Genomic DNA, 26,369 nt, shown 5'->3' with positions numbered 1-26,369 from the left:
CGGCTGCATTGTAGACCAGTTGGAGCCTCCGGGTGCACCTCAAGGGGAGCCCCATGTAGAGAGTGTTACAGTAGTCCAGGCAAGACATGACGAGGGCATGGGTGACTGTGCATAAGGAGTTCCAATCCAGAAAGGGGGACAACTGGCGCATCAGGCGGACCTGATAGAAGGCCCCCCCTGGCCATGGCCGTCATATGCCCTTCCAAAGACAGCCATGAATCCAGGAGGACACCTAAGTTGCGAGCCCCCTCGAGGGGGGGCAGTAACTCACCCCCAATAGCCAGTGATGGCACCAGCTGGCTATACCGGGACGCCGGCATCCACAGCCACTTGGTCTTGGAAGGGTTGAGTCAAAGCCTGTTCCTCCCCATCCAGACCCGCACAGCTTCAAGGCACTGGGACATCACTTCGAGGGCATCATTGGGGTGGTCAGGGGTGGAGATATACAGCTGAGTATCATCAGTGTACAGTTGGCAACGCACCCCAAAACCACGGATGATCTCACCCAGCGGCTTCACATAAATGTTGAACAGGAGCAGCGAGAGGACCGACCCTTGCGGCACCCCGCAAACGAGGCACCTCGAGGTCTACCTCTGCCCCCCTGCCAACACAGACTGCGACCGGTCGGAGAGATAGGAGAACCACCGCAGCACGGTGCCTCCCATCCCCAAGCCCTCCAGTCGACACAGATCACACAATCATATTGTGATGCAATTGTTGATTATTTAAACCTATACAAATCAAATAAAATAAATAAATAAAATAAATATATATATATATAATAAATACTTCAATATTCAATTTGAAAGAAAACACAGCTCGTTTTCTGTCTCACCCTCGTGCATTTCATCTACCAATCAAACCAAATGCATCTCGATACCCAGTCTAGAATGCCTGGTTTGATCTCACCAGCCACATTTATAAATGAATTCTTGCCATGTTATCTCTGTGTGGTGTTTTTGAAGAACTTCTTCCACACTATGAAGCATCAAGGATTTCTACTTGTAATGTGCAAGTTTCTTTCACTCCTTCAGTTAAGACTATATTGGACAAATGAAGGAGAGGATGTTGTGCATGTGTGCAGATGTGCAGAGAAAGAGCCTTATGATCCTTGAAATCCAGTACAGTACAAGCAGTCCTCAACTTACGAACACAATTGAGCCCAAAATTTATGTTGCTGAGTGAAACATTTAAGTGAATTTTGCCCCATTTTACGACCTTTCTTGCCACAGTTGTTAAGTGAATCAATACAGTTGTTAAATTAGTAACACGGTTGTTAAGTGAATCTGGCTTCCCCCCTGACTTTGCTTGTCAGAAGGTCACAAAAGGTAATCATATGACTCTGGGACATTGCAACCGTCATTAATATGAGTCAGTTGCCAAGCATCTGAGTTTTGACAATGTGACCATGGGGATGTTGAAATGGTCAGAAGTGCAAAAAATGGTCATAAGTCACTTTTTTCAGTGCTGTTGTAATTTTGAACGGTCACTAAATGAACTGTTGTTAAGTCAAGAACTACCTGTATATTTCACAGAATGTAGAAAACTCTCAACTTCGGCCGAAGCATCTTTGCTCCTCCAAGAGATTATTGGTGTTTTCTATTCACTAATCTCATTGCTGTATCTCAAATCTTGCCCCCAAGAAATAGCAACAGTGCCCCAAGCAACTCTTTCTCTTTTCAAACGAAGCAGTAAGAGCAGCTCACAGTAAATCCATTCCCAAAGCAGACGAGAAAAGAATTTTTTCTTGTTAGGAACAGGTATTTGGGACTATTATTTGCTTTTTACAGTCGGCTTGGGTTTATTTGCATATAGACTTGGGCAGGATATGAGGTAGGGATTCTAGAATCAAAGTGATGTCATTTCCTCATGGATAAAGTCTGACTCTACAACTAACCTTTAAATAGATCTTTCACAATTGTCCTGGAAAAAGTACTTTGAAATGACTTTTCTTTTAAAAATGTACACTGATGTGGAGTTGCGGCTGAAAACATGAGTAATACCATCTATTGGAAACAGAGGTTCTTCACTCACCATCTTGGCCTAGCTTCTTATTAAGATAAGCATATACAGCTATAATTTAGTATGTTATCTAAAACTGATTCGTTAAATGAAAGTTCTTTATTATGTTGTTGTATGTAGAATTACTTTGTTACAGATATGATTGAAACTAGTTTTTCTTCTAAAAGTATTGATTTTTTGGGGATTAAAAAAATCATTAAAATTGACTTGTGGGAACTGGACACGAAATTTTAAAATTACATTGTGATTTTTAATCTTAGGTTTCCAAATGTAATTTTGTTATAATTTTAAAAAGTTCACAGATAACAATTTTTCATTCTTATGTTTCAAGAGGTGTCATATGAAAAAAAGACAAATGTTTCCATGCTTTGAATAGTAACTTGCGGAATACTAGAATCTGTTTGATCATCAAAATGGGGGATTTGTACAAAAAGGGGGAGGGGGATCGTATAAAATTCAAACTAGAGCATCAGTGAAAATCAGTGTCTTAGATTTTTTAAATTATTTCCTTCTCTGCCCTAAATGTTGATTTCCTATTTTCCCCTGGTGTACAGCAGAGACTTTATTTTATCTGACATTTGAATTAGGCAATTGAAGTATGAAGTATCTTGAAGTGACCATGCAAGTTCGGAGGTGAGTTTTCCAAAAGAAACAGATTGTCTTCTGAAATACATCTTTCAGAAGTGATACATGAGCAATGGGTTTTCTTGTGTTCTGGGCATCATCCAACAACAGTTTCGTTAAGTTCTTAAAGAGATACAATACATTTCCCTTCTTGTTTATAATGCAGGAAGAATATTCTTCGATTCTTGGATGCCGAAAGAGACATCTCAGTCGTCAAAAGCAGTTTCAAGCCTGGAGATGTAATCCACTATGTGCTAGACAGACGTCGTACACTAAACATTTCTCGGGATTTGCATAGCCTCCTTCCTGAAGTTTCTCCAATGAAGAATCGTCGATTTAAGACATGTGCTGTTGTAGGAAATTCTGGCATCCTTCTGGATAGTGGGTGTGGAAAAGAGATTGACAGCCATGAGTTTGTTATAAGGTGAGCCTTTTATCTTTTGCTTGACAGATTGCTTATTACTTCAACAGCAATGAACAGAAATGCTTAACTTGGAATGATAGCTCAGAATTTCTGGAATATATCTTTCACTGTATGATGCCCAAATTAAAGATGTTTCAGTAGGAAAGGAACAGGGCTGTCTATATATTATGAATGAGAAATTGCACTGTTGGAGACTGTAGAGAGATTGGTGATGCTGTTTCTAGATCTGCTTTTTCTCTTTATAAAGGCACAATAATTATTTTGATAGAACTGGTTCCACAAAGAGAAAATGTTTTCAATTTCTCCCTCTTGCCAGTCATCATAATAGAAAATTACCATATTTATTTACTATACATGCATTATCTATGGTTATGTTTGAAGAAATACACTAGGGAATAGCCAAAAAATTCCCATTAAGGGAATTGTTAGAATTTCCTACCTAAACTCTTATATGCTGTACTGCACTGAAAAGGTGTCTTAACTACATGCACAAATATGTTCATTTATCTCATTTTAATAATTAGTTTCTTCAAAATTGAATGTCATACATTGTCAAAGATCAGCAAGAAAAAATGCAGGTAAATGCAGGTAAAATAAATCTAATTAAAAATAATACAAGGCATGTGGGAACTTAAAAAGTTAAAGGTGTTCCTGTGGTTTTATTTCATTAGTCGTGACCAACTTTAGGGGGTGATTCTCATCTCTGTTTCTTAAGCCAAAGAGCCAGCATTATCTAGAGACAAAAGACAAAGAACTACCACATCTCTAGATTGGGAACTAAAGAAGCTAATAAAATCAATTAGATATAATTTATGCTCACTGTATTTTCTAAGTAAGAGTTTACTAGATCTATAGGTATCAAATTATAGAATGGGAACAATCCAATCAAAATTTAACAATATTAAGTTTCATATTTCAATAATCTTTGCAGGCTCTCCTTCTCCATTATATCACCATATTTTCTGATTTATTGATAATCTTTGTGCAGTTATTTGCATTTTGCAGGGAGTAGGTAAAATAATTGTGTTGAGTTTGTGCAACTCTTGCACTTAATTTTATAATCCCCTCCCCAAATATAAATAAAGATATCATCTTCTCCATTAACATTACCATAGCATTGACTTCTTGTAAACTTTAGAAATAAGTTTTGGGAGGTGGGGCAGAGTGGCTGTCAGATGCAAGAGTTCTTTGTTCCTTTGTGATATTTTTTTTCAGGCAGTTATCTTTTCAAAGTGAATGTTGTTATTTCTTCTAGGAAGTGAAAAGTTCTGTTTAAAAAAAATCTACAACTTGTACAGTTTCTTCGTTTTGCTGTATTTAAAAGAATTGTTGTTTTGGTTACTTTTTCTTTAAATCAAAAGATATTCTTCACTCTTCCAATCAGAGATAAGATGCCAAGGATGATGGTAGACACGTATACTTAACACTTGGCTGAATAACTTATCATCTTGCAGATGTTTCTGAAGTATAAGTAATAGATACATGTCACTTGTTGCTGGGGTACAAATGAGTTCAAATCCTGCAGTTTAGCTAACATAATTCATCTAATTTCTAGACTGCTTTCTGAGTTTAAGAGGAACACATTCAAGTGAAAAAACATTGCAAAGTTTATATATAGGTATGTGTGTATCTGTTACATACAGAAACTAAATATTTATACCCATGTGTTTTTATAGATCTAGACAGAGCTATAAAACACTCTAGTACTCTTGATGATCTGTTCATTGCATCACTATCTAATATAATTTATTCATCTTTTTATTAATGGTACCACCTGTTGTCATCATTTAAAGAGAGGTTTTTCAATTACTCTTGAGCATGGAATATCTTGTGATGTCTTCATTTTTCCTTGTAGTCAGAATGGACTGCTGCATTGTCATTCATATATGAGATTCTGGTTATGTGTATATTGTTTCCCTTTTTGCATTAATGAAGGCAGAGGAAATGCTCATAGAATTATTTCATAGCTTGAACTTAATTCAAGAATTTGTTCTTTGGTGTGAATTGTGAAGTTGGGTTGAGTTGTATCGAGAAGATTTAGATCTACTGCATTCCATGTATTTTTAATCATCGATTTTATTTATTTTTATTTCTCTTTAGATGCTTTTATCCTGCCTTTATTATTTTTATAAATAACTCAAGGCAGAAACATATCTAACACTCCTTCCTCCTTCTATTTTCTCTACAACAACACCCTTGTGAAGTGAGTGAGAATGAGTGGCCCAAAGTCACCAAGGCAGGTTTCTTTCTTAAGGTAGGACTAGATCTCACAGTCTCCTAGTTTCTAGCCTGGTGCCTTAACCACTAGAACAAATTGGAAATGTCAGTATATGTGATATAAGCCTTCTACATGCTGAATACTGTGTTGACATGTAAATATAGATTCCCAGAATTCCTCAATCAACATGTCTTTTGCTGAAAATTCTGTTCATCATATCCAGATACGCTAAAACTGGGTACGCTAATATATCATACTATACAGCATTTTAAGCCATTGCACAACTTTTTTTTCCAAAGGGATTTTTTTTTTCTATCATAGAATGTTGTTCTCTATTGTGCCAAGCCAGATCTGGACCATTTTTGGACTGCTTTTCTAGATCCAAGATAAATACTGAAATAATGAGATACACAGACACAATTAATAATAATTAATAATTAATAATACAATTAAATTAGTTCATTTAACACAGGAAACACATGTTCCAGTCCACTGTCTGTTAGTTCCTTCCTGCTTTTTTTCTAAAGTTGATGGAGATAGATAGATAGATAGATAGATAGACAGACAGACAGACAGACAGACAGACAGACAGACAGACAGACAGACAGACAGATCTATCCTTTCTACATAATATAAAATCTTCCTTTTTATCAAGGAAAAGGTGGGGGGGGAGTTTCAGTCTGTTCGTATATACAATCCAACCAGTACCATAGTGTTATTTCATAATCTTCACATCTTGTGAACCCTTCTTGGCTGCAAACCCAAGATTAGCTCTAAAGGTAAACATGTCTACTGTCTGAGTAATAGGTATGTACAGAAAACACTTTATTCTAAGCTTGAAATGTAACAGCACCAATTAAAATGTGACTTTATTCAAGCATCTTTATTCCAACAGAAAAAAAATGAAATGTTTTGAGTGTACTGCTAGAGGAATTCAGAACAAGCCTTTGCTCCCTACATTTTTATCCTGAACTCAAAAAACTCACATGGCGTAAGTTCATGTTGGAGGGTTTTTTTTGAAGGGTGTTTGAGGAAGCAAAACATTAAAATTTAATCAATAAAGAAATGAATAAAAACAAAGATGGACTATTTGATTCAAGAATTCCTTTTTGAGATTTATGTTGATGCATGCGCATTTGGAAATTTAAGTTGAAAGTAGAGAGCATTGATTGATTTCAAAATCTCATTGTTCCTTACTGTGGAACCGTGATGGCGAACCTATGGCACGCATGCCAGAGGTGGTATGCAGTGCCCTCTCTGATGGCATGCGAGCAGTCAACCCAGTTGAGCTCTGCTGCACATGCATGCGCACTTCCCGCCAGCCAGCTGGTCTTTGGGTGTCTGCCGCACATGTGTGGTGGGGAGGGTGCTGTGGGGATGGCACGCATAAACGGGGGCATGTGTGGGGGGCATGCGTGCGCCAGCGGGTACATTGCATTTTGGATGTTCAGGTGCACGCACATTGCATTTTGGGCGTTCTGGTGCATGCATGCATTCGTGCACGCGCACTTTGGGCACTCGGTCCAGAAACGTTTAGCCATCACTGCTGTAGAACATTTGGAACATTATGAAATGAAATTCAGCGTGGCTGAGAGCTGAAATGATGTGAGATATCTATTTAAAATCATTAAAAATCAATACTAACAGTATCATTGGGAAGTGGTTTAGATCTGGAAGAATAAATAATATCAATGTTTTAAAGAGCATTTCAGATATGTGTCGTTTAGATAGAAATCTAATCATTTCAGAATGGCATGCAGATCTACAAAAACTCATTCTCAGCTAAAAGACGCTAACATATGAGAATACTATTAACCCTACAAATGAGATCATTCAAGTCAACATCTAACACAGTTGAAAGTAGTGCAGTTTAGAAGGACTATTCTAAAGTTCTTCTGCCTGTCTTCTGTCAACCTTCTGAGGTGGTCCAGTCAAGAAGGAAACTCAGAAGTTCTAGTTCTGTCTTTATTATAAGGTTACATTAACAGAATCTTGCAACCTAAAAGTACATTTCTCACTCATTACTTTTACAGCCCAAGAAATTAGGGAGGGTCCCATTGGAGACATTTGCCGTGCCCACATTTCTTCTGCGGGCTTAATTCAGCTACATTTGGGAGTCTTCTCATTCTGTTGAATGGGACTGGACTTTTTCCCCAAACTCCTGTCCTGAAAATGCCACTGTTTGAATGAGATAATTAAATAAGTGATAAACATCGTTGCGTTGAATTATCCCTCTCTCTATATATTGTAAATATAAAAAAACCATCAGGACATAGTTTTTCTCAGGAGGCTAAAATAAGGTTTTAATACAAAACTAAACATGGTGCCTTCTCTTCCCCCCCAAATTTACCTATGTTCCTTTTGCTTATTTTTTCATGTCATTTTCAACCACTGCTAGATGTGTCTCTTCAACAATGGAGTGAGTCTGAGCGCTATGTTTAAACATCAGTCATGCAACTAGGAACTGAGAATGTGAGTTGTTGTTTTTTTCCCCTTTCTGATCTCTCCAGTCCAAAATAATCCCTCCCAGCATGCCAAAAGCAACACTGATACTGTATAACTATCAAGGAGCATCCATAAATGGGGTTATTCAATAATCAAATTCATGTTCTTGAGGCAGCCCAAGTTAGTTTTGGATATAAATCATGAACCCTGGTTCATTTTTTTAAAAATTTGATTTATGTGCCGCCCTTCTCCGGAGACTCAGGGCGGCTTACAGTGCGTTAAGCAATAGCCTTCATACTTTTGTATATTTATACAAAGTCAGCTTATTGCCCCCATTAAAAGCATTTAGTTCATGCTTTTCTAATTCCTTATTAATAAGCATCCAAATGTAAATATATTAATTTTTCTAGAGTTATGTGAATTTCATCAGGTGATTTATTTAATTAACATTAATCATGTGTTCATAATAGATTAATATTAATCAAGATCATGTGAAGTGTTAGTACCGCTTTATAATGGCTTAGCAAGACCACACTTGGAATATTGCATCCACTTTTGGTCTCCATGATATCAAAAAGATGTTGAGATTCTAGTACAGAGTACAGAGAAGATCAATAAAAATGATTAGGGGGAAACTATAAGCTAAAATATATGAAGAATGGTATCAGGAGTTGAGTATGTCTAGTCTAATGAAAAGAAGGACTAGGCATGACATCATAGAAATGTCTCAATATTTGAAGGGCTGCCACAAAGAAGAAGGGGGTCAACCTATTCTCCAAAGCAGGACAAAAAGCAAAGGATGGAAACTAATCAAGGATAGAATCAACCTAGATTTAAGAATAAATTTCTTGACAGTTAAGACAATTAACCACTAGAACAGCTTGTCTCCAAAAGTTGTGGGAGTTTATCATTGGAAGTTTTTAAAAAGAGATTGGACAGCCATTTGTCTGAAATGGTATAGGGTTTCCTGCTTGAGTAGGGTGCTGAGACTAGAAGACCTTCAAAGTCCCTTCCAACTCTGTTATTCTGTTAACTTGGCACTGACTGATCTTTATTCAGCTGTTGGCAGAGGTTTGTTTCTTTAGTTTTGAAGTCTAGTGAACTAACAAAAATACCAGCAATATTATTCCAAATTACATGTCCTTATGGGACATAGAAGGTTAACTGCAAAGGATAGTTGGATTTATTATTTGGGCAACAGCTATTTTCAAATTATTTCAATTTTTTTTTTGAAGATCATCTTCAATATTTATCATCCAGCTATATTTATAACCTTTTATTCTGATACCTGTTCAGAACGAAAAAGGAAGAAATAGCCTTAGGGCAAAGCAAAATCTTGTTTTGATGCCCATAACTTCTTCATTCTGTAAAAAAGAGTATATCAAAACTTCTGTAAAATAATAGTTGTGGTTTCCAGGAACATTTTGAAAGTGATGGATTTTCACCCAAGTCACTTGATTTCTGAATTTAAAAAATAGGTTTTGTGGTTATTAAACAATGTTTTGTTTTCAGATACTACAGAAAGAATTACGCTTTTCATGCAGTGCATCATTTTGTTTTCACTTTTCCTACTGGAAGATGAATGTGTTATTAGACATTTAATAAAGACAAGAACAATTAGATAACCTTATATATATATATATATATAACTGATTCAAATGAAAAAAAATCTCAAAAACAAAAGATGTATACAACATTAATGTAGAATTAACTCGATACATTTATAATACTAAAATTAGTTTATATAATAGTATACACTGCTCCATCTACTCATTTTCAGGAAATTTTCAAAATCAAGGGAACATATGAATCCATTCTTTTATATCCATAATGTTGCTTTCTTTCTACCTGGAATAATGGTTTTTGCAATTAAGCTCAGTAGAATCAGAGGTTTTGAAAAAGTAGCAACTTAGCTGTTTGTGTTTGAGGTGCTCCTTGCATTCATAGTCACATTTTTAACTATCATATTTGTCCCCAGGATTGTATTAATATATGTAATTGAGCCATGGTGGCACAGTGGTTAGAATGCAGTACTACAGGCTAATTCTACTGACTGCCAACTGCCAGCAGTTTGGCAGTTCGATTCCCAGTGGCTCAAGGTTGACTCAGCCTTGCATTCTTCTAAGGCCAGTAAAATGAGGATCCAGACTGTTGGGGGCAATATGCTGACTCTGTAAACCGCTTAAGAGGGCTGTAAAGCTCTATGAAGCAGTATAAGTCCAAGTGCTATTGGACAAAAAAGAGCCATAAAACAACAAAGCAGACAAAGCAAAATACCACAAGCAATTCTATTGTCTCTGATTGGCTAAATGAGTGTATAAGATCCTAGACACATTTTCCTAGATTGTTTTTTTTTCCTTGCATGCTTTTTATATATATGCATATGGAATAAATTCACCCAGCTCTTCTTTGTACAAATAAAAGCTGTTACTCTTTCAAGTCTCTTCTTGAGTCTCACTATCTTTGGTACCTCAGTGACTCAGGTAAACTCTGGGAACTTACAATACCAACCTCCCAAATCTGATATTCATTTTTTTTAATTGTTTCAAAAGACAGATCAAAACAGAACAATATTTGCTGGTTCTTTGGTTTTATTCATAGGTCATAAACAATATATTTGATTTTTCTTAAAATTCAGGGTTATCTGTTCCAGTTTTTCCTTTCTCTTTCCTTAGATAAAAGAATTGAGCTTGATTTGAAGAAGACTATCTTTTTCTTAGTAGAATATTTTCAAAAACTTTAACAAATTAAGATAATATTGTTCCCAACATTTCACAGAGAGATATTGTCAGGGATCAAACACCTTTTTCTCTGCAGTTTAGAAAATGCATAGATGTAACTGCTTATAGTAGTGCTCATATTGTTTCATAAACACTGGTTGAGGTGATTGGTTTAGGTTGAAGGCACTGGTTTAAGTTCAACTGGAATTCAGGCAGTGATATTGATGTAGTTATGCTTTCTTAGCCTAACCAACTCAATGGTTTTTTGTTGAGATAAAGCAAAAGGGGGAGTTGCCATATATATTGCCTTGAGCTTCTAGAGAAAAGATAGGATAATGTTCCTCTTGGAACAGTAGCAATTATAGAGATGGACTCCTTCACAACTTTTAAAGATATGCCACTTATTCTATATCAGCTTGCTTAGTTTAGTTGCAGTTTTAGTTTTTAACCAAGAAAAATTACATTGAGTACAGTTTTGTGATTTTTCAGAAAATATCAGCAGTGAAAACTGAACAAACAGTAGAATACCGCTAGTGTGAATTTTCAACAGCTGAATGGGGGAGTGCTGTGAACATAATGTAAAAATTATATTCTATTTGCTTAAATTATGTTAACAAAACAAGCTAAGGTGTTAAAATGTATTATGGAAGAAAACAAAGGTGTTGCTATTTTTTTTCCTCTTACTGTTTTAAAAAGTACAATGCGGTTGCCAGTAAAGTCAATGGACAGATTAATTCTTAAAAACATCAGATACAACTGAAAGCCACTTGTAAAATAAATAATGAACAAGCATAATAAAAATAAGGGAAACCCAGTAAATCATTAGAAATGCATCATATGCTGTATACAATGAAAAGTTAACAAGGTGCCATTGGTGAAACTAGGTTTATTTGATCAGCAATGGCATAATTTCTTCTACATTTAGTTTGAGGATATCTTTTTGTGTTTGTGTATATTTATACACACATATATTTTATGCATATTTAATATGTGGATGGAAAGTTACAGTAGTACATGATTGCACTATTGGAAGTTCTGAAAAGCAAGGTTAGGTTCAGATCATCATGGAGAAAATCTACATAGTAAATAAGATTCAGCAATGACTTATTGTATATGATCATTTAATTCATGTACATATACACACAAATACACACAAACATATACAGTTCTCACTGCCATTACACCAAAATAAGTACTGTATTTTTCGGAGTATAAAACGCACCGGACTATAAGACGCACCTACCTTTTTTGGTAAGGAAAACAAGAAAAGGAAATCTGCCTCTACGTCTGCCTCCCAGCAATTTTGCCTCGATGCAGCAAATAGCCTGCTTTACTTTCATTTTTGTTTTCAGCATAACTTGATTAGTACAAGAAAAAAAAATCTGCTCCAACAATTTACCTCCTTGCAGCAAGCAGCAGAGCCCTGCGCAAAATAGCTGAGAGCAAAACAGCTGAGAGTCGGGAGGCTGATTCAATCAACTTGTGCTAATTAGACTGTACTGAAGCTGAAAGGAGCTGTTTCTTTTTGCTGCTTACTACAAGGAGGTAACTGCTGGGAGGCAGAGACCAAAGGGTGGGGGCCAGTGGGTGGGCAGGGCTACATTTGATGTACAAGACACACCTAAATTTTTACTCCCTTTTAGGGGGGAAAAAGGCGCGTCTTGTACTCTGAAAAATACAGTATATACTTCTACAGATGTTAACTTCTTTCTTACTGGTTCCTGGGCATGAGACGTTATTGTATTGTTTTTCTCATTTACAGTTTTTTTATGAGCAATTAAAACTTCATATCACAATAATATATCATATAAAACAGCATAAGATACAATTCCAAAATATTTCCCTTTAGCGATACAGGCCTATTTACCTAGTCATAATTTACATTTTCACGAAGTCTTCAATATTTATTTTCTTTTCTATATACTGCTTTGTCTTTTTTTCTTTCCCTCTTTTTATTCAGTTAACTGCCTCTTCCCTATCCCCTCACATTTCTCTCTCTCTCCAACTTCCTTTTCTATTCCATCTGCCCTGATAATTTTTAATACAATGCAAGTAATCTACCTTTTCAGCACAGTGCATGCCAAATTGTGGTTGCTTATTTTAGATATTTATTTCTATGCCACCAGAATCCAAAGACACCTGGCATTTTGCGTATAAAACAGCAGAAACAAAAGTACCTTAGAGATATAATCATCTCTATGAGCATTACAAATATTTCAGAATAATTCCATTTTAGCTGCCTTCCAAATAAAAATTGCATTACTTTTGCCAGATGTAAAATTTTAAACAATGTTTTAACACTAAAAGTACCTGTTCTGTGTTATTAGTTGTCACACTTTTAATATTTAAATTTTGGTATTTATTTATTTATTTATTTGTATGACACCTTTATTATTTTTACAATTAACTCAAGGTGGCAAACATATCCAACATGCCTTCCTCCTCCTATTTTTCCTCCAACAACAAACCTGGAAGGTAGGTAGAGCTGAGAGAGTGGCTGGTCCAAAGTCACCCAGCTGGTTTTCATGGCTAAGGCAGGATTTATGCTCACAATCTCCTGCTTTCTAGCCTGATGCCTTAACCACAAAATAAACTGGTTCTATAAAAATATGAGTCCTTATTTATTTCTGTTAGATGTCAAGTTGAGTATAATTCTGTTTAAAGGTTTTGTTTAAAGTCATACTCTTTAAACAGTATAACAATACCCTGTCTAAAGTAAATGTTGGTGTAATATCTATAGCCAGGATAAATTTACATCAGTCTGGGATTATGTTGGTGGGGTTTGATGAAGGCATGTTCACTCATATACCCCAAAGGTCTTGCACTCTTCCTTATATGAAAAGGAGAAGATTGTAAAAAGGGCATTATCTACGTGGTGTTTTTTTTTATATGAAAGGGTTATGTTGGTTTTGCATGAGATTCTTATCCCAGTCAGAGTATAAATGTCTCCATAAAGCATGTAGATTGATCATTTACTGTCAAATAATTGTGATTTTTTTTTTAGAAAAGTCCAATTTTTAGAAAAAAGATTATTTTTTATTTGATGGCTAAAGACCATAAGAGTTCCAGAAGATTGTAAATGGAAGAATTATTGGAAGAAACATTGAAGTCTAGTCCCATCAACTGTATCCATCAACCGTTACCTTCATTGTCATATTCCACAAATGTTTGTTTAACTCGCCTTATAAGAGTGGTCAGATGTATGAACAAAGAGCTTATAAATATGAGGAACATTAGATAGTCTCCTAATAATTAGATCAGTGGTCCCCAACCTTTCTGGTTTGGACCAGCAGAGAGGAAGAGGGGATGGTTCTGTGTGAGCAGCAGACACATGCAGGCAAACCCACATAGTTCCATTTGTGCATACTGTGGGCACGCGTGCCTGCTGCTAACTCAAATGCAACTTTGAGTGTGAGCCCGCTGTTTGCATAAATGTAGTCTTGCACATGAGCGCACGTATCAGCTCCTCACACAGATAGAGCTTTGCACCTGTACTCACTCGCCTCTTGCACGGCCCATTCGTTGTAATGGGCCTCAGCTCGGGGTTTGGGGATACCTGGATTAGGTAGTCTCCTAATGGCTTTTAATAATTTTGGGTGTAGCTGGCCACCTACTATAAGAATTCCAGAAGTGCATTTTCAATCTATGATCAAATATCAAATTTTCAAAGGATAGATTTTGTTAGAATCTCTTACCAAAAACCTTCATACCTTTCTTACATAGTTCCTTATAAAGGTTTTATTTCCCTTTTTCCACTGTATTATTCCAATGTATTATTTCATCTAATAGTAAAAATACACTGTTTCCTTTTTAAAAGAATAACCACCCAGAATAGATTAATCTTTGATGACAAACCAAACAGACTCAATAACAGCTTTCTAGTCAAGATAGTATCATAGGAAGCTTAAGGCAGAGATCTTGGCCACCTAGAACTGTGGTGGTGGTGGTGTTGAAATTCTTCTGCATAGAGCATCCTAAAGATCAAAAGTTTATTTAAAAAAATACTGTGAAGATGGTATTGTTGCAGATTGCTGCAAGGCTACTAATGTTTTTCCTCATGGTAACAAATACAGCATTATGATTAAAAAGAAGAAAAGAAACTGTTACTGCCCTATAGATAATTGCATTCTAGGCTTTCTGGAACATTTGATATTGGAACACGATCAGTTAATTAATTAATGCTGACAAATTATGAGAGCAATTATATTTTTTCATAGTTCCATATCTAAACTGAATTCATTAGGCTCTGAAAATCCAGTCACAAAGTGCTCATCTCGAGGATTCTCATTCAGGTTCATATTGATCCTGAAATTAACTGTACATTGCACATGCATATGTTTTTCTATAAAGGAGCACATTGTTGGTACAAAAGGACCATTTTGTACAAGACTGCACAACCCAAAGTTCTATGGCTATAAGCCTCAAAACTTTAGGTGCAACCCTTGATGCATATCCAACTATAATTCCACTGAATTATAGTTTACAGAAAAGAAATAAACCCATGAACTGTATTAAGTTTTCATTAATCCAAATTTATCTCATTTTTGCCTCTCATTGGAATATGATTTCTGGCATACCACTGTATGCCAGCTGAAAAGATTGTAGACACCTTTGATTTGATGCCGACTTCTCATGCACAATAAAACTTTCTTTGTTACTTGAATTACTTAGAAATGTCCTTTAGGTCGATGTTCCTTTTACACAGTAAATAAGTAGAATTTAGTGAGATTTAAGTCCACAGTTAAGTAAATTGTATTTGTTGGTATCAGCAGAATTGAGGTTGCATCTGGATTCTACCTAAATTCTTAAGATGATGAGGACAGTGCCTTATTCAGCACAGGGTTAATTTAAACCTGTGAGATACCCCAGGATTTTTACTCAATATGAAATTAGCCTTGCATTTTTCATTTTCAGCTTTTATTTCATGCATGTTTTTACCTGAGTTAATGTTTCACTTTTTTTTTTTTTTTTTGTTATTTTTCCATTAATCTCTTCCTCTTCAGGTGCAATCTAGCTCCTGTGGTGGAGTTTGCTGCAGACGTGGGAACTAAATCAGATTTTATTACCATGAACCCATCAGTTGTACAAAAAGCATTTGGAGGCTTTCGGAATGAGAGTGACAGAGAAAAATTTGTGCATAGACTATCTATGCTGAATGACAGTGTCCTTTGGATCCCTGCTTTCATGGTCAAAGGCGGAGAGAAGCATGTGGAGTGGGTTAATGCATTAATCCTTAAGAATAAATTGAAAGTGCGAACTGCCTATCCATCACTGAGACTTATTCATGCTGTCAGAGGGTAAGTGTCTGGAAAAGACTGGTCTGTCCTTGGCACAATGGAACTCATAACTAAAATTTCTGCTAGAGAGAAAGAGTGGCTCTAAAAGGTTTGATATAATTCCATTCAACTCATAGTGGATTATGTTTCTGATAAAGACATGTTTTAGAGCAAGCACTTCCCATCTGTTTCGTCCATTCAAAGGCAAGCATTGGGGCCAATTTATTTGTTTCTCTGCTTTATACACAAAAAAGCATGTGAATCTTCATCAGGTATGGCTGGACCACTCCCCTTCCCCCATTTGACTTGTAGCAGAGACAGCTACCGCCAATATTGCATGTTCTGACTTGAAAACATTGCCTCTCTCTCGCATATTCTGTTATGTATATGTATGTTTTCTACTATGAGGAAGCAGAGCTTCAAGAACCCACACTCTATATTTATACAATTGAACAAACATCAAGGAAATTTTATATTTATTCAAAACATGTATCTAGTCAGCCATCTTATACCAAACTCTGGCCAGTTCCCAAACAAGAATTAAAACAATATCAATAGTAAAAGCAACATAAAAACCATATTTAAACTATCAATAACCATAAATATTGAAAACAAAAACTTGGCACAAGTTGAACATGCAGTTGCCTCAAGCTTATTCCAGCTTTTGGAGGAAAAACCGACTCATCAGTATTTTTTTGGAAGCATGGGCAGGTAGAGGTTTACTTAACTTCAGGAGGAAGACTGATTCATAGGGCAGCAGCTGCCATGGAAAAGGCATCAAGGATCATATAAGTCAATTTGTTATGTGAGATTAAATGCTTTTTGGGATGCATCTGTTGCTTTTGGAGATACCTTTTCCCAGGTTGTAATCCGTCGTTGCATTGCTCTTGAACATTTCAATTTTTGCCTTGAAACATTTGAGAATGAGGTACTTCTTGTTGCTGGAATCATTTCAGATTAATTATTTTGGTTGCATTTTGCTTTTCATTGGCCTTCTGCTTACTAGAATATCATACAGTATAGTTAGTATTTTTTTTTCCAAAGGTACTTTTCGAATAAGGGTATTATATAGCGGTAAAAATTTATAGAGCCTATTATTCTAAAAGCAGTTGTACCTATCAATAGTAAAAATAACTGCCCTGATCTATGTAATAGCTTTATTCTCCAAAACACTAAATGAAAATTCAATCTGCATATTGGAACTGCATAATTACTATTGTAATCTTCAAAAATCCATTTTGAGACTAGCAAGAGTAATCTTGCCTAACATGGGTTCCCTCCTGATGTATTGGATTGTCACATTCTTAGTGTGTAGAAAGAAAATATTATATTCAAATAAGTTGTACCACAACTTACTATGGTAGATTGAGACAGATAAAACATGGATGTCTACACAGGATATTTTCTAAAGCTGATGGGTTAAAATTACATTCTCTTGTCTTCTTTTTTTTCTTTATTCTTTCACTGGAGTTGGGCAATCTTTTGACTAGGGAATTGTGCTCAAGTCCAAAACTATACTCTGCAAACTAAAGTACATGGACACCTTCTGACGAAACATCAAACAGATGTTTCATTTGCTGATTCCTCTATTATACTTTCCACTTCAATATTTCATTAGTCTCTGATGTGGATTGTTGCAACTTTTTATTTATTTACTGTCCAAAAACCCCAAAGCATGCTCAATGTAGAACTGTCTTTGCCACATAAATTGTGCTGATTGCCATTAAGCTTTAGGGTGCAATTAATATGCTGTGTATCACTTATAAAGTCCCCTCTGAAAGATCGCCTCTGTTCCATTACAGGCAGTCATTGTTTAGCATCTGCTTCATTTAGCATCCGTTTGCAGCTACAACAGCGATGAAAAAGTAATTTGGTGAGCAATCCAAAGCATTTACAACCTTTGCTGAACTGGCTGAAATAAGGTTGTAAACACAATCACATTTAGTGACTCTTTTGCTTTACAACCAAGTTCCTGGTCCCATTTGTGGTTGTAAATCAGGACTATCTGTATTTCTGGCTATCACATCTATGATCCAATTGGGAAGGAGAAGGTTACTCTGTTATCTCTTGGGTCCCAAAAAGTGTATTTCCGCTATCTCAGCATCTGCCTTTGGAACAGCATCCCTACAGGAGGTTCAGCCCATTCCAACCTTCTTGCAATTCTTTAGGCAATCCTTAAAAGCCTGTTACGGTTTTTCCCTAAAGCTCATTAGTAGTGTGTTCATTTGGTTTGCAGTGTTCATTTGGGTTATGGTACGTCGTTCTTCGTTTTTGATTCCATTTTTGAGTTTGTTGGCTTTATTTTTTAAATACTGTATTTTGTTAAATCATGCTCCACCCAGAATCTGTGTTGAATTGTGAATATTTATGACTCTGAATTATAAGTTATATAAATTATCAATTATAATGTTGGTATTAAAAAAATCTGTGTGCTGGATATGAGCTTGATACTAATTTGAGTGTCCCCCTTAGAATACAAAAGTAGAGCAAATCCAGTGCTTCTTTCTAACTAATATGAATCCGGTCCAATGTAAACTGAATATGATTGTGTAGTTTATAGCAGTACCTCAAAGGAATAATTTCCTTTTCTAAATAATGATATTGTTATAAGCTTTAAAATCTACTGTTTATAAGAAGCAAGAGCTTGTAAATTATTGTCTAATAAACAATTTATGGTTAATTAGGATATGCTTCAGATTTAGGTGAGGCATGAGAAAGAGTACAACAGGAAGTGAAAAATCATTGCTAGCTCTACAGGGATTAGAAATAAATAGATATATGTACCCAACCGAGATCCTGTCTTTTAAATGAAAAAAAAAAGAGCATGGAAGCTGTAAAAAGGCACAGTGAGGTTCCCCATTAGACAAAATATTTATCAGTAGTTGAATAGAACACCCACACAAGATAAAAGAAAACTCAAAAAGGGTATGTTGAATTAGAGATGAAGCTGACTAGTGAGAGACTAGTGCTTCACGCAAAAATGAAGCTACAACCTGCAACTCAAATAAAGACCCATTTGTGGCCCTGTTAGAGTTTTCTGGATAAGGATAGAAAGTATGGCAAACCAAACCTGAGGAGCCATGCACTTGCTGTGAGGTCTTGGCAGAATTGCTTTCACTGCCACAGTCCTAAATTCAGACTCTGGAAAAAGAACAAAGCTGTAAGAGGGCATCTGCTTCCAAATTAAGTGCCGCAGAGCAGAGCCAGATTGCTGAGAGGTGTGCTTTGGAAGTATTAATCTATTCAGAATTCGTTATTTTAAGTAGACTGTTAGTTGCAAGTAGCCCAGCAACCATAATTCAACCTAAATACCATTAACTCTGCTTGAGTGGAGGAGAGCAAAAGCTTCTGAAATGGAAACCTTTGTTTGAGCTCAAACACTAAGACATCTGAGATATGATGTAGGCTGCTGTCTTCCTTGAAACCAACTTTAGACAAACCCTTGATCGATGAACTTTGACCATTCTGAACTTTTTTTTTTTTGCAAAGATTGGAATTCTGGATTTATACTGCATGCAGGACTTCACCACCCTATATTTGTTCCTATTAAAAATCTTCGCATAGCAATATTTTTAAGTTTGTGAAGCCTATCTTAACAGGTTTACAGATCACAAAATGCTTTCAAAGGATACTCAATAATTGTTGTACTGGCCTTTTTCAGATCCTTACATGAAGGTCTTGAACAACAGCTTGGTTGGTACTCATAGCAGACCTTACAAGCTGGTCCATGACCCTTCCACCTTTTAACTGTCCATAAATCTGCAGTGAATGGTGGCATAGGTTTAAAAGTTGTAAGCATATTCTCATAATTGTTCTTCTGTTTACTCTTAGCATTAGCTGTATATAGTCTGTGAAGAATACGTAAAGAATCTCTGGTAGATCCCAAATATTGCTTTCCTTGCATCTTCCTCACTGTTTTGTCAAAAAACTAAGTGTTTCTGAGAGGATATCTGGACAGTTGCTGCATACACACACACACACACACACACACACACACACACCACACACACACACACACACACACACAAAGCACCCAACTCAACTCACAAGGGTTACTTGTGCAGAAAATAGGAGACAGTAGTATTAAGTATATTTACTATAATTTTGGGATAATAATAAAACTGACTTGCTAGTTGGATAAAATGCCAAATCTAGTCTAAAAATTTGGCTTACTGTGCAACCAATAATAATGTATATAGACAAATTAATTCTCCACCTCCCTACAATCCAAATAATAATTAGAAACTAATGCATGGTCCATTTGAGTAACATAGACCTGTCCACATTGCATACCACTCATTCCTGGATAAAAAAAAGAGGTTGAATTTTCTACAAGGCTGCTACTCATTTCTCCTTTCCCAATTAAAATACTGAAATTGCAGTTTCTCAGCTGCTACAAAGTTATTTTTAAACTCTGTGACAACATATATCATCAAGCCTACACTAGGTGACTTGAGAGCAGCTGAAGCTATTCTGCACCTCACCCACCAGTTTAGGAATTCCAAAACTTTATAAAGTAAGATAATGAAAGAAAAGATACTGCAACTTGTCCTAAAGAATCCTGGTTAGCAGAAGTAGAAAGAGCGGAAATGACTAGATAAGCCTCCCTTTTTATTAGCTCCTGGAAATAGTTACCATAGACAACAATTGGTCTGCAATGGGGCCTATAAAAGAGAAAGGGAGAGAGGGAGAGGTGTCAACCCTCATTAGGTCCAAACTTTGAAGAGTTAAAGGCTAGGTTCATATATTTCACTAAGCCTAGTTTGTTTAACCACTATATGATGAAAAAATAATAATTGACTTGGTTAAAACCATACACTAAGTCATAAGCCACATTTACAAACATCAGTGCTTGAGCTGCCATATTGAGCTAACTCAAAAACAAACAGCACATACGATGAGAAGACAATTTATGAACCCAGACGAATAGTCAATGTTGTTTGAATAGATAGATCATTTCTTTGCTGCTGCTGCTGTGTTAATAATAACAGTTTCTTTCCATCCTCTGTATGAGGAAACATGGGATAATGGCCTACTCATTAGGAGTTTAGCTAAATCAGGGGGTCAGCAACCTGCGGCTCCGGAACTGCATGTGGCTCTTTGGGCCCTCTGCTGTGGCTCCCTGTCAGGTGATGCCACCACTGGCCGGCCCTCCCTCCCAGTCACTCTTCGCCTGGCCTGAGAAGGTAAGGGCGACAGCAGAGGATGGAGAAGCAGCCAGGGCAGAGACAGAGTTACAGAGAGAGGGGGAGAGAGAAAGAGACAGAGAGAGAAGGAGGAGAGAGAGAGATGTGTCAAAAGGATTTTGCGGTTCCCTGTGTTTTTTAACAACTGGTTTTCTGCCCTAATGACCGACTGGGTAAGTATGGCTGGGGGGGGGGGCGGGCATGTGACTGGTAGAAGTGAGTGACATTGAGTTGGCCATGCCCAGCCAGGTTTTTTGGCTCCCAGTGTTTTCTGTGGGAAACGGGTCCAAATGGCTCTTTGAGTATTTAAGGTTGCAGAGCCCTGGGCTAAATAGTCATTTTTTTCCTTAATGTAAGATCAATTTTTCTGGGGAGGTGGTAGAGTCTTCTAACAATGTCTTTAAGCTAGGTAGATACTTCTTAGAATGTTATAGTTTGGATTCCAGTATTGAATGGAGGGTGGAACTTAATAGCATAAATGACCCAATCCAACTATCTAAATATGTGAAAATTCTGAAATTTTGAAAGGATACTGAATTTGTGCTCTTAAAATAGCATGACAATAATCACAGTTCTTATGTGCTAACTTGCTGATGTAGTAATTGGTGCTTTAGGTCCAGGGAGCAGCATGATGGCTTAGTAGTGAAGATCCCTCACTCCCACTTGGAAGGTTGAGAGTTCAATCCTACGTAGTGGCAGATGTTTCTAGGACACAAAGAAAAAAAGTTATCTGCTGTAAACTTCACATAGGCGTCAGGAAGGGCATCCAACCAGTAAACGGTCAGCTCCACCCTGCACCCCAACTTCATCCTGAATGAATGACTATAGGGTTGTTAAAAGAAAAAAAGGTGTAGATAATTTCTTTAGGACCACTATGAGTCTAAAATCAATATACTATACTGTATCTCCTTTAAATTAATCAGTTTTATCCAAAAGGTGAGGAGAGACAGTTTTCTTAAACTTTATCGAACACTTTCCATCCAAGTCAGTTTAATGGCTGTACCCTGCTTTGTATTTTTTTTAATACGTAGGGTCATTTATATAGAATGTTCTTTTATGCAAGAATTTTTTTTTATTTTAAAGAATTAGAGTTTCATGTTAGTTAGCAAAGTCACAGAGGCTTTTATGATATGTTTTAATGTAATATATTCTTTGTAATAAGAATGCATTGTTTCCTTGAATAGCAATCTGAACTCAAATGCATACTATCTGAAATAAAAGGCACAACTGTAAGGAACAAATAAAAGTGCAGTTTCATATTTAAGAGCCTAAGCGAGTCTATTAAATTATTTGGGAGGAAAGACAGTATTTATCTTTAAGTGTCCCTTTGTGTCTTTCCAGCATACATAGTTTTACCATCTACAGAGCAGCCACTTGGCTGCTCTGTAGATGTCCTAAATAAAATAAAAGTATATTTTAGCCAATCTTCATGTAAGATTTTAATAAGGATTGCAGCTTTAAAAATCAGGGCACATCTAGACACAATTAGTAGTTATTAATTTATGAAATTTGACCATAAAATGTCAAAGCTGGGAGTATTCTAATTTTGAGGGGCTGGGAGTGAAACTAAATATATTAGCAGTAAAATAATACTATTTTTAGTAGCCCTTTTTTGAGATCATTTTGTATTTACTTCTGCCTTGAGGCTTCTTTGAAATGAATTGAAGAGCTTCTGTTCTAGAAATCTCTCAATCAAAAGCAGTTGTTTTCAAACAACTGGATCCTACTGGGTTCAATTATTTGAGGAGAAAGACATGCTTTTAAAAATTGACTGTGGTACATGTTTGCTTTTTCATACACATAGAAAATCATACTTTGGTAAACCTTTCATAATCAGATCGGCTTGAAGGCTGAGAGATAATTAAAAGTAATACCAGTATAATGGCACATTGTTAGAACACAGCAGAGCGTATGACAAAGAAATGGGACATTGGATGCTTGAGCATTGTCTGATCATTCAATATGAATACTAGGAACTGAAAGAACATTATTTCTGAAGTGCTCAATCTATGGATATAGGCCAGCCAGGAAAACCAAACAGTCATACTCTTTAAAAACTATATTCAGACTTTGATTTTAGTCTAAAAGAAGGTAAATATTAAGCAAAGGTGAAGTAATCAGATTAACTGTAATTAATCAACATAAATTTGGTTTTATTCATTATTGACACTAAGCTATCTATTTTTAGTAATGTGGCCCCAAAATGCCACTCAAGGGCCAAGAATCATCTATGATCTGAAAGAAATTGTACATCCCTGATTCTTAATCAACACAGCCTTTAAGTATATTTCCTATAAAAAATCATTTTCAGTTCAGGTCTCTGGTGTGCCTGGAGAAGAAACCTTGACTTTTGCAAAACATGTTGTAATCCATAGTTTCCTTTCTGTCTTTATGGACCAGCTGGGAAAGGGAAAGGGGATGCTTTCACATGAGCAGCAGCCAAGTACACACTTGCTCCATTTGCCCAAGTAGCAGAGTGTGCGCACCTGAACTTGCTGCTACTTGTGCAAGTTGGATGCACAACTGCACTTTCCCCCCACTTCTGCAGTCTGGTTCCAAAGAGCTCAAGGCCCGGTAGTGGACTGCAACCTTGGGGTTGGGGACCCCTGATTTAACCCCTCCCATTTTAAGAAAAAGTAAGAGAGAATTTCTCCATCTTTCATATCTGGAAGAGTTGTTTTCAAGGTTTCAAGAAACCTTGAAAAACTTCAGCACTGAGCTGTAAGGTAGCATCACAAAACTCACAATAGTGGCTGCAATTGCAAGACTGTAATCCCACTCCATTTTGCATGCCTTATGATTCAAAGATCTAGGCAAGATTGAATATCTTTGATTATGTGATTATGACTGCCATACTGATTTCTCCACCATCCCATTGCCTTTGCCTCATTAAATGCCAGCCTGTTCCCCTACTAACTCTGTGTCAAAATCTGAACTTTTGTTTTCTTTTCAAAATATATCCTTATTTATTAGGCATGCTGCAATTTTATCAGTCACTCTATTTAATTTTACATCATTAATTTATATTATAATTCTGATACTCGTGAAAGCTACCTCTACAGAAAAACCTTTTGAGAGACAGACAGATAGACAGATAAGTCTACCTTTTAGAATATAAAACAGCATTAATTGATTATTGCAAGGGCACCTTAAAAATTATATGAGTAAATCCATTACTCAGAATTCATTGACAATTCAGAGTTCCACATGGATATGGCGGATTTAATACACTAGCCCATAGTTGATAATAATGGTATGCTGAAGTAATCTCTTTTTATAATTTATATTCTGTAAGATAATTTTATTAACAAATTTTACTAGTTCTTTGGAGGCATTGCTTTGCTGTAGGTTAATTCTTTTTTTCAGCTTTCAGAGTCTTAACTTCCTTTCTCTGGCGCGCTGCTTGGAAGAATCCAAGAGCGTGGGTGATATCCCTCAGCTTGCCTGACACTGAGTGTATATAACTTTAATTAGTCTGTTGACTCCGCCCCCGGGACCTGGCTGAGGCTCAGTTCCTTTCACTCAGTGCAGCGTGAACGAGTGTTTTTTGAAATCTCTTCCTTCGTTACGAACTTTATCACACCTTCCTCACAACTTATCTCCAAAATAAATTTTCTACGCCTTTCTCCTTCAGTACTGTGAGTTTCTCTTCGTTGTATCGCTCACCAATAGTGGGGCGGCAATGGCCTTGAGGCTTAGGCCTTCCGCCACCGCTCCTTGGATTCTCCTCGCCGCAGAGCTCTGCCTTTCCATCGGCATCTCTGTGTGCCTGCTTAATTGAACTGCCGGCGCCTCGCCGCAGAGCTCTGCCTTTCCATCGGCATCTCTGCGTGCCTGCTTAATTGAACTGCCGGCGGGCATGATCATTTTCCCCGGCTTGCTGCCTCTCCCATTGCCACCATCTGCTTCATCTGGACGTCGGGCGGCTTCAGAGTCCCTGCCCGGTTGCTCCGTGGCACACTCAGTTGATCTTCGTGAGGCATTTGGAGCACTTGTGAGTGCTCGCGTGCAGAGGCTCGTTGTTTGCATGAGCGGAGGCGATCCAGCGATCTGACTGCCGGCTACGTTTACAGACGGTGGCAGCGCGTGGAGAGGCCTTCAGGACTACAGTTTTCGGGAGCGTCCTTTCGGCGGTCGTTTTTTCCTGCTCAGCCGCCATTTTGAATCCAGCCGCCATTAATTGTATGTAGCCTCGGAACCGAAATTTTTCGAGCGGTCTGTGACAGCCTTTCAATCAAGCCTCTCACGCACGTAGGAGCCGGCTGGCTCTTGTGCCTTTCGCACCAGCCTTGCGAATCTCCTATTCCTTCGCTTACTCTTGAGTAGCCTTTTTCTTCTGCAGCCTCATTGGGACTCTGAATACTTCTCTGGCACTCATTCCCAATTGTTCTTGGACTGAGCCAGCAGTTGGGGGATTTTCATTTGGGGGTTGTGATTCACCCTAGCCTGTCCTAGGCTCCACCCCCCCATAAAAAAATCAAATTAATATGGGAGATTCAGATCTTTCATCCGACCTTGGACAGGTCCATAGCCCGCCTAAAACCAAATCTTCTGACCACTCTTCTGGGAAGGAGCCAAAGAAGACATCTAAACAATCCTCACGTTCGTCTAAGTCGGCCACTTCCAAGGCCCACAAATCATCCTCGGCAGAGGATAAGGCCGCTAAGCGTCAACATGATGCCCTGGAGCGTCAATTTGAACAGGCGCAACGCAAGGCTCAAGCACCTACGCCACAGGTCAGCCTTTCTGCGGCAGAGCACGCATCTCCACCTCAACCGAGCTCATTGCCTCTTCCGGCCAATTCTCAGGGGCCTCCGACCAGAGTCGAACCGGTACCCTAGATGATCATTCCGAGTCAGCATACTGATGTATCCACCCTCCCTTCAACTTCAGGGGCCACTTCTCTGCCTCAGCCTCCTCCACCTCATCGCGTACCAGAGGCTACCTTTACCCCTACAGCGGCAGGCCTCTGTCCTCCGGAAGGCCCCCAGCCTACCTATTATGATATTCAGGCTATGATTACAGCTACTCTTTCCAGGATGATAACGGTGGATTTTCCTCAAAGCATGCCACCTCAAGGTTTTCACCACCAGGGGACCTCCCAAGTCTGCCAGCCTGAGGCATCTAGACCGGTTGTCCACCGTCCCAAGGTTGACCCTGTGACTATTCTCAATTTGACTATGATGAGGCCGGGGATATGGAGTTCTCGGATGATGAGGATGAGTTGCCTGAGAATCCAGCATTTACGGGCCTATTCCGGCCCTCTCTTTTCAAAGCTTTACTCCACAAGGCCATTGCTACTACACAGTTGCCTCTTCTAAGGCTCTACCTGAGAATGAGGGATCCTCTAACCCTCATGAAGCCCTTGTACCACAGCCAGACCAGGAGTTCATCCCCTGCCCACAGCTCTTCTCTGAGGTCATCCAGCGGCCCTGGTCCCAGCCAGGAGTGCTT

At 37.6% G+C, this 26,369-nt stretch overlaps 1 protein-coding gene across 3 annotated transcripts in view; it reads left to right on the top strand.

Annotated features, from left to right (window-relative positions):
• Positions 1 to 26,369, top strand: part of ST8SIA4 (ST8 alpha-N-acetyl-neuraminide alpha-2,8-sialyltransferase 4) — a 97,122-nt gene that overhangs the window by 30,527 nt on the left and 40,226 nt on the right. For 2 of the 3 annotated variants that reach the window (XM_034440740.3, XM_034440741.3), the window contains exons 3-4: positions 2,813 to 3,070; positions 15,457 to 15,750. In XM_034440740.3, coding sequence (XP_034296631.1) covers positions 2,813 to 3,070; positions 15,457 to 15,750 — 552 coding nt within the window. Of the gene's footprint in view, positions 1 to 2,576; positions 2,656 to 2,812; positions 3,071 to 15,456; positions 15,751 to 26,369 lie in introns of those variants that run through there. The other variant, XM_034440743.2, reaches the window with a different exon arrangement.

The sequence above is a fragment of the Pantherophis guttatus genome, chromosome 2 (genome assembly GCF_059756535.1).
Source record: "Pantherophis guttatus breed Tessera chromosome 2, ASM5975653v1, whole genome shotgun sequence".
NCBI classification, from domain to species: Eukaryota; Metazoa; Chordata; class Lepidosauria; order Squamata; family Colubridae; genus Pantherophis; species Pantherophis guttatus.
This window is presented reverse-complemented; position numbering and strand designations above follow the sequence as displayed.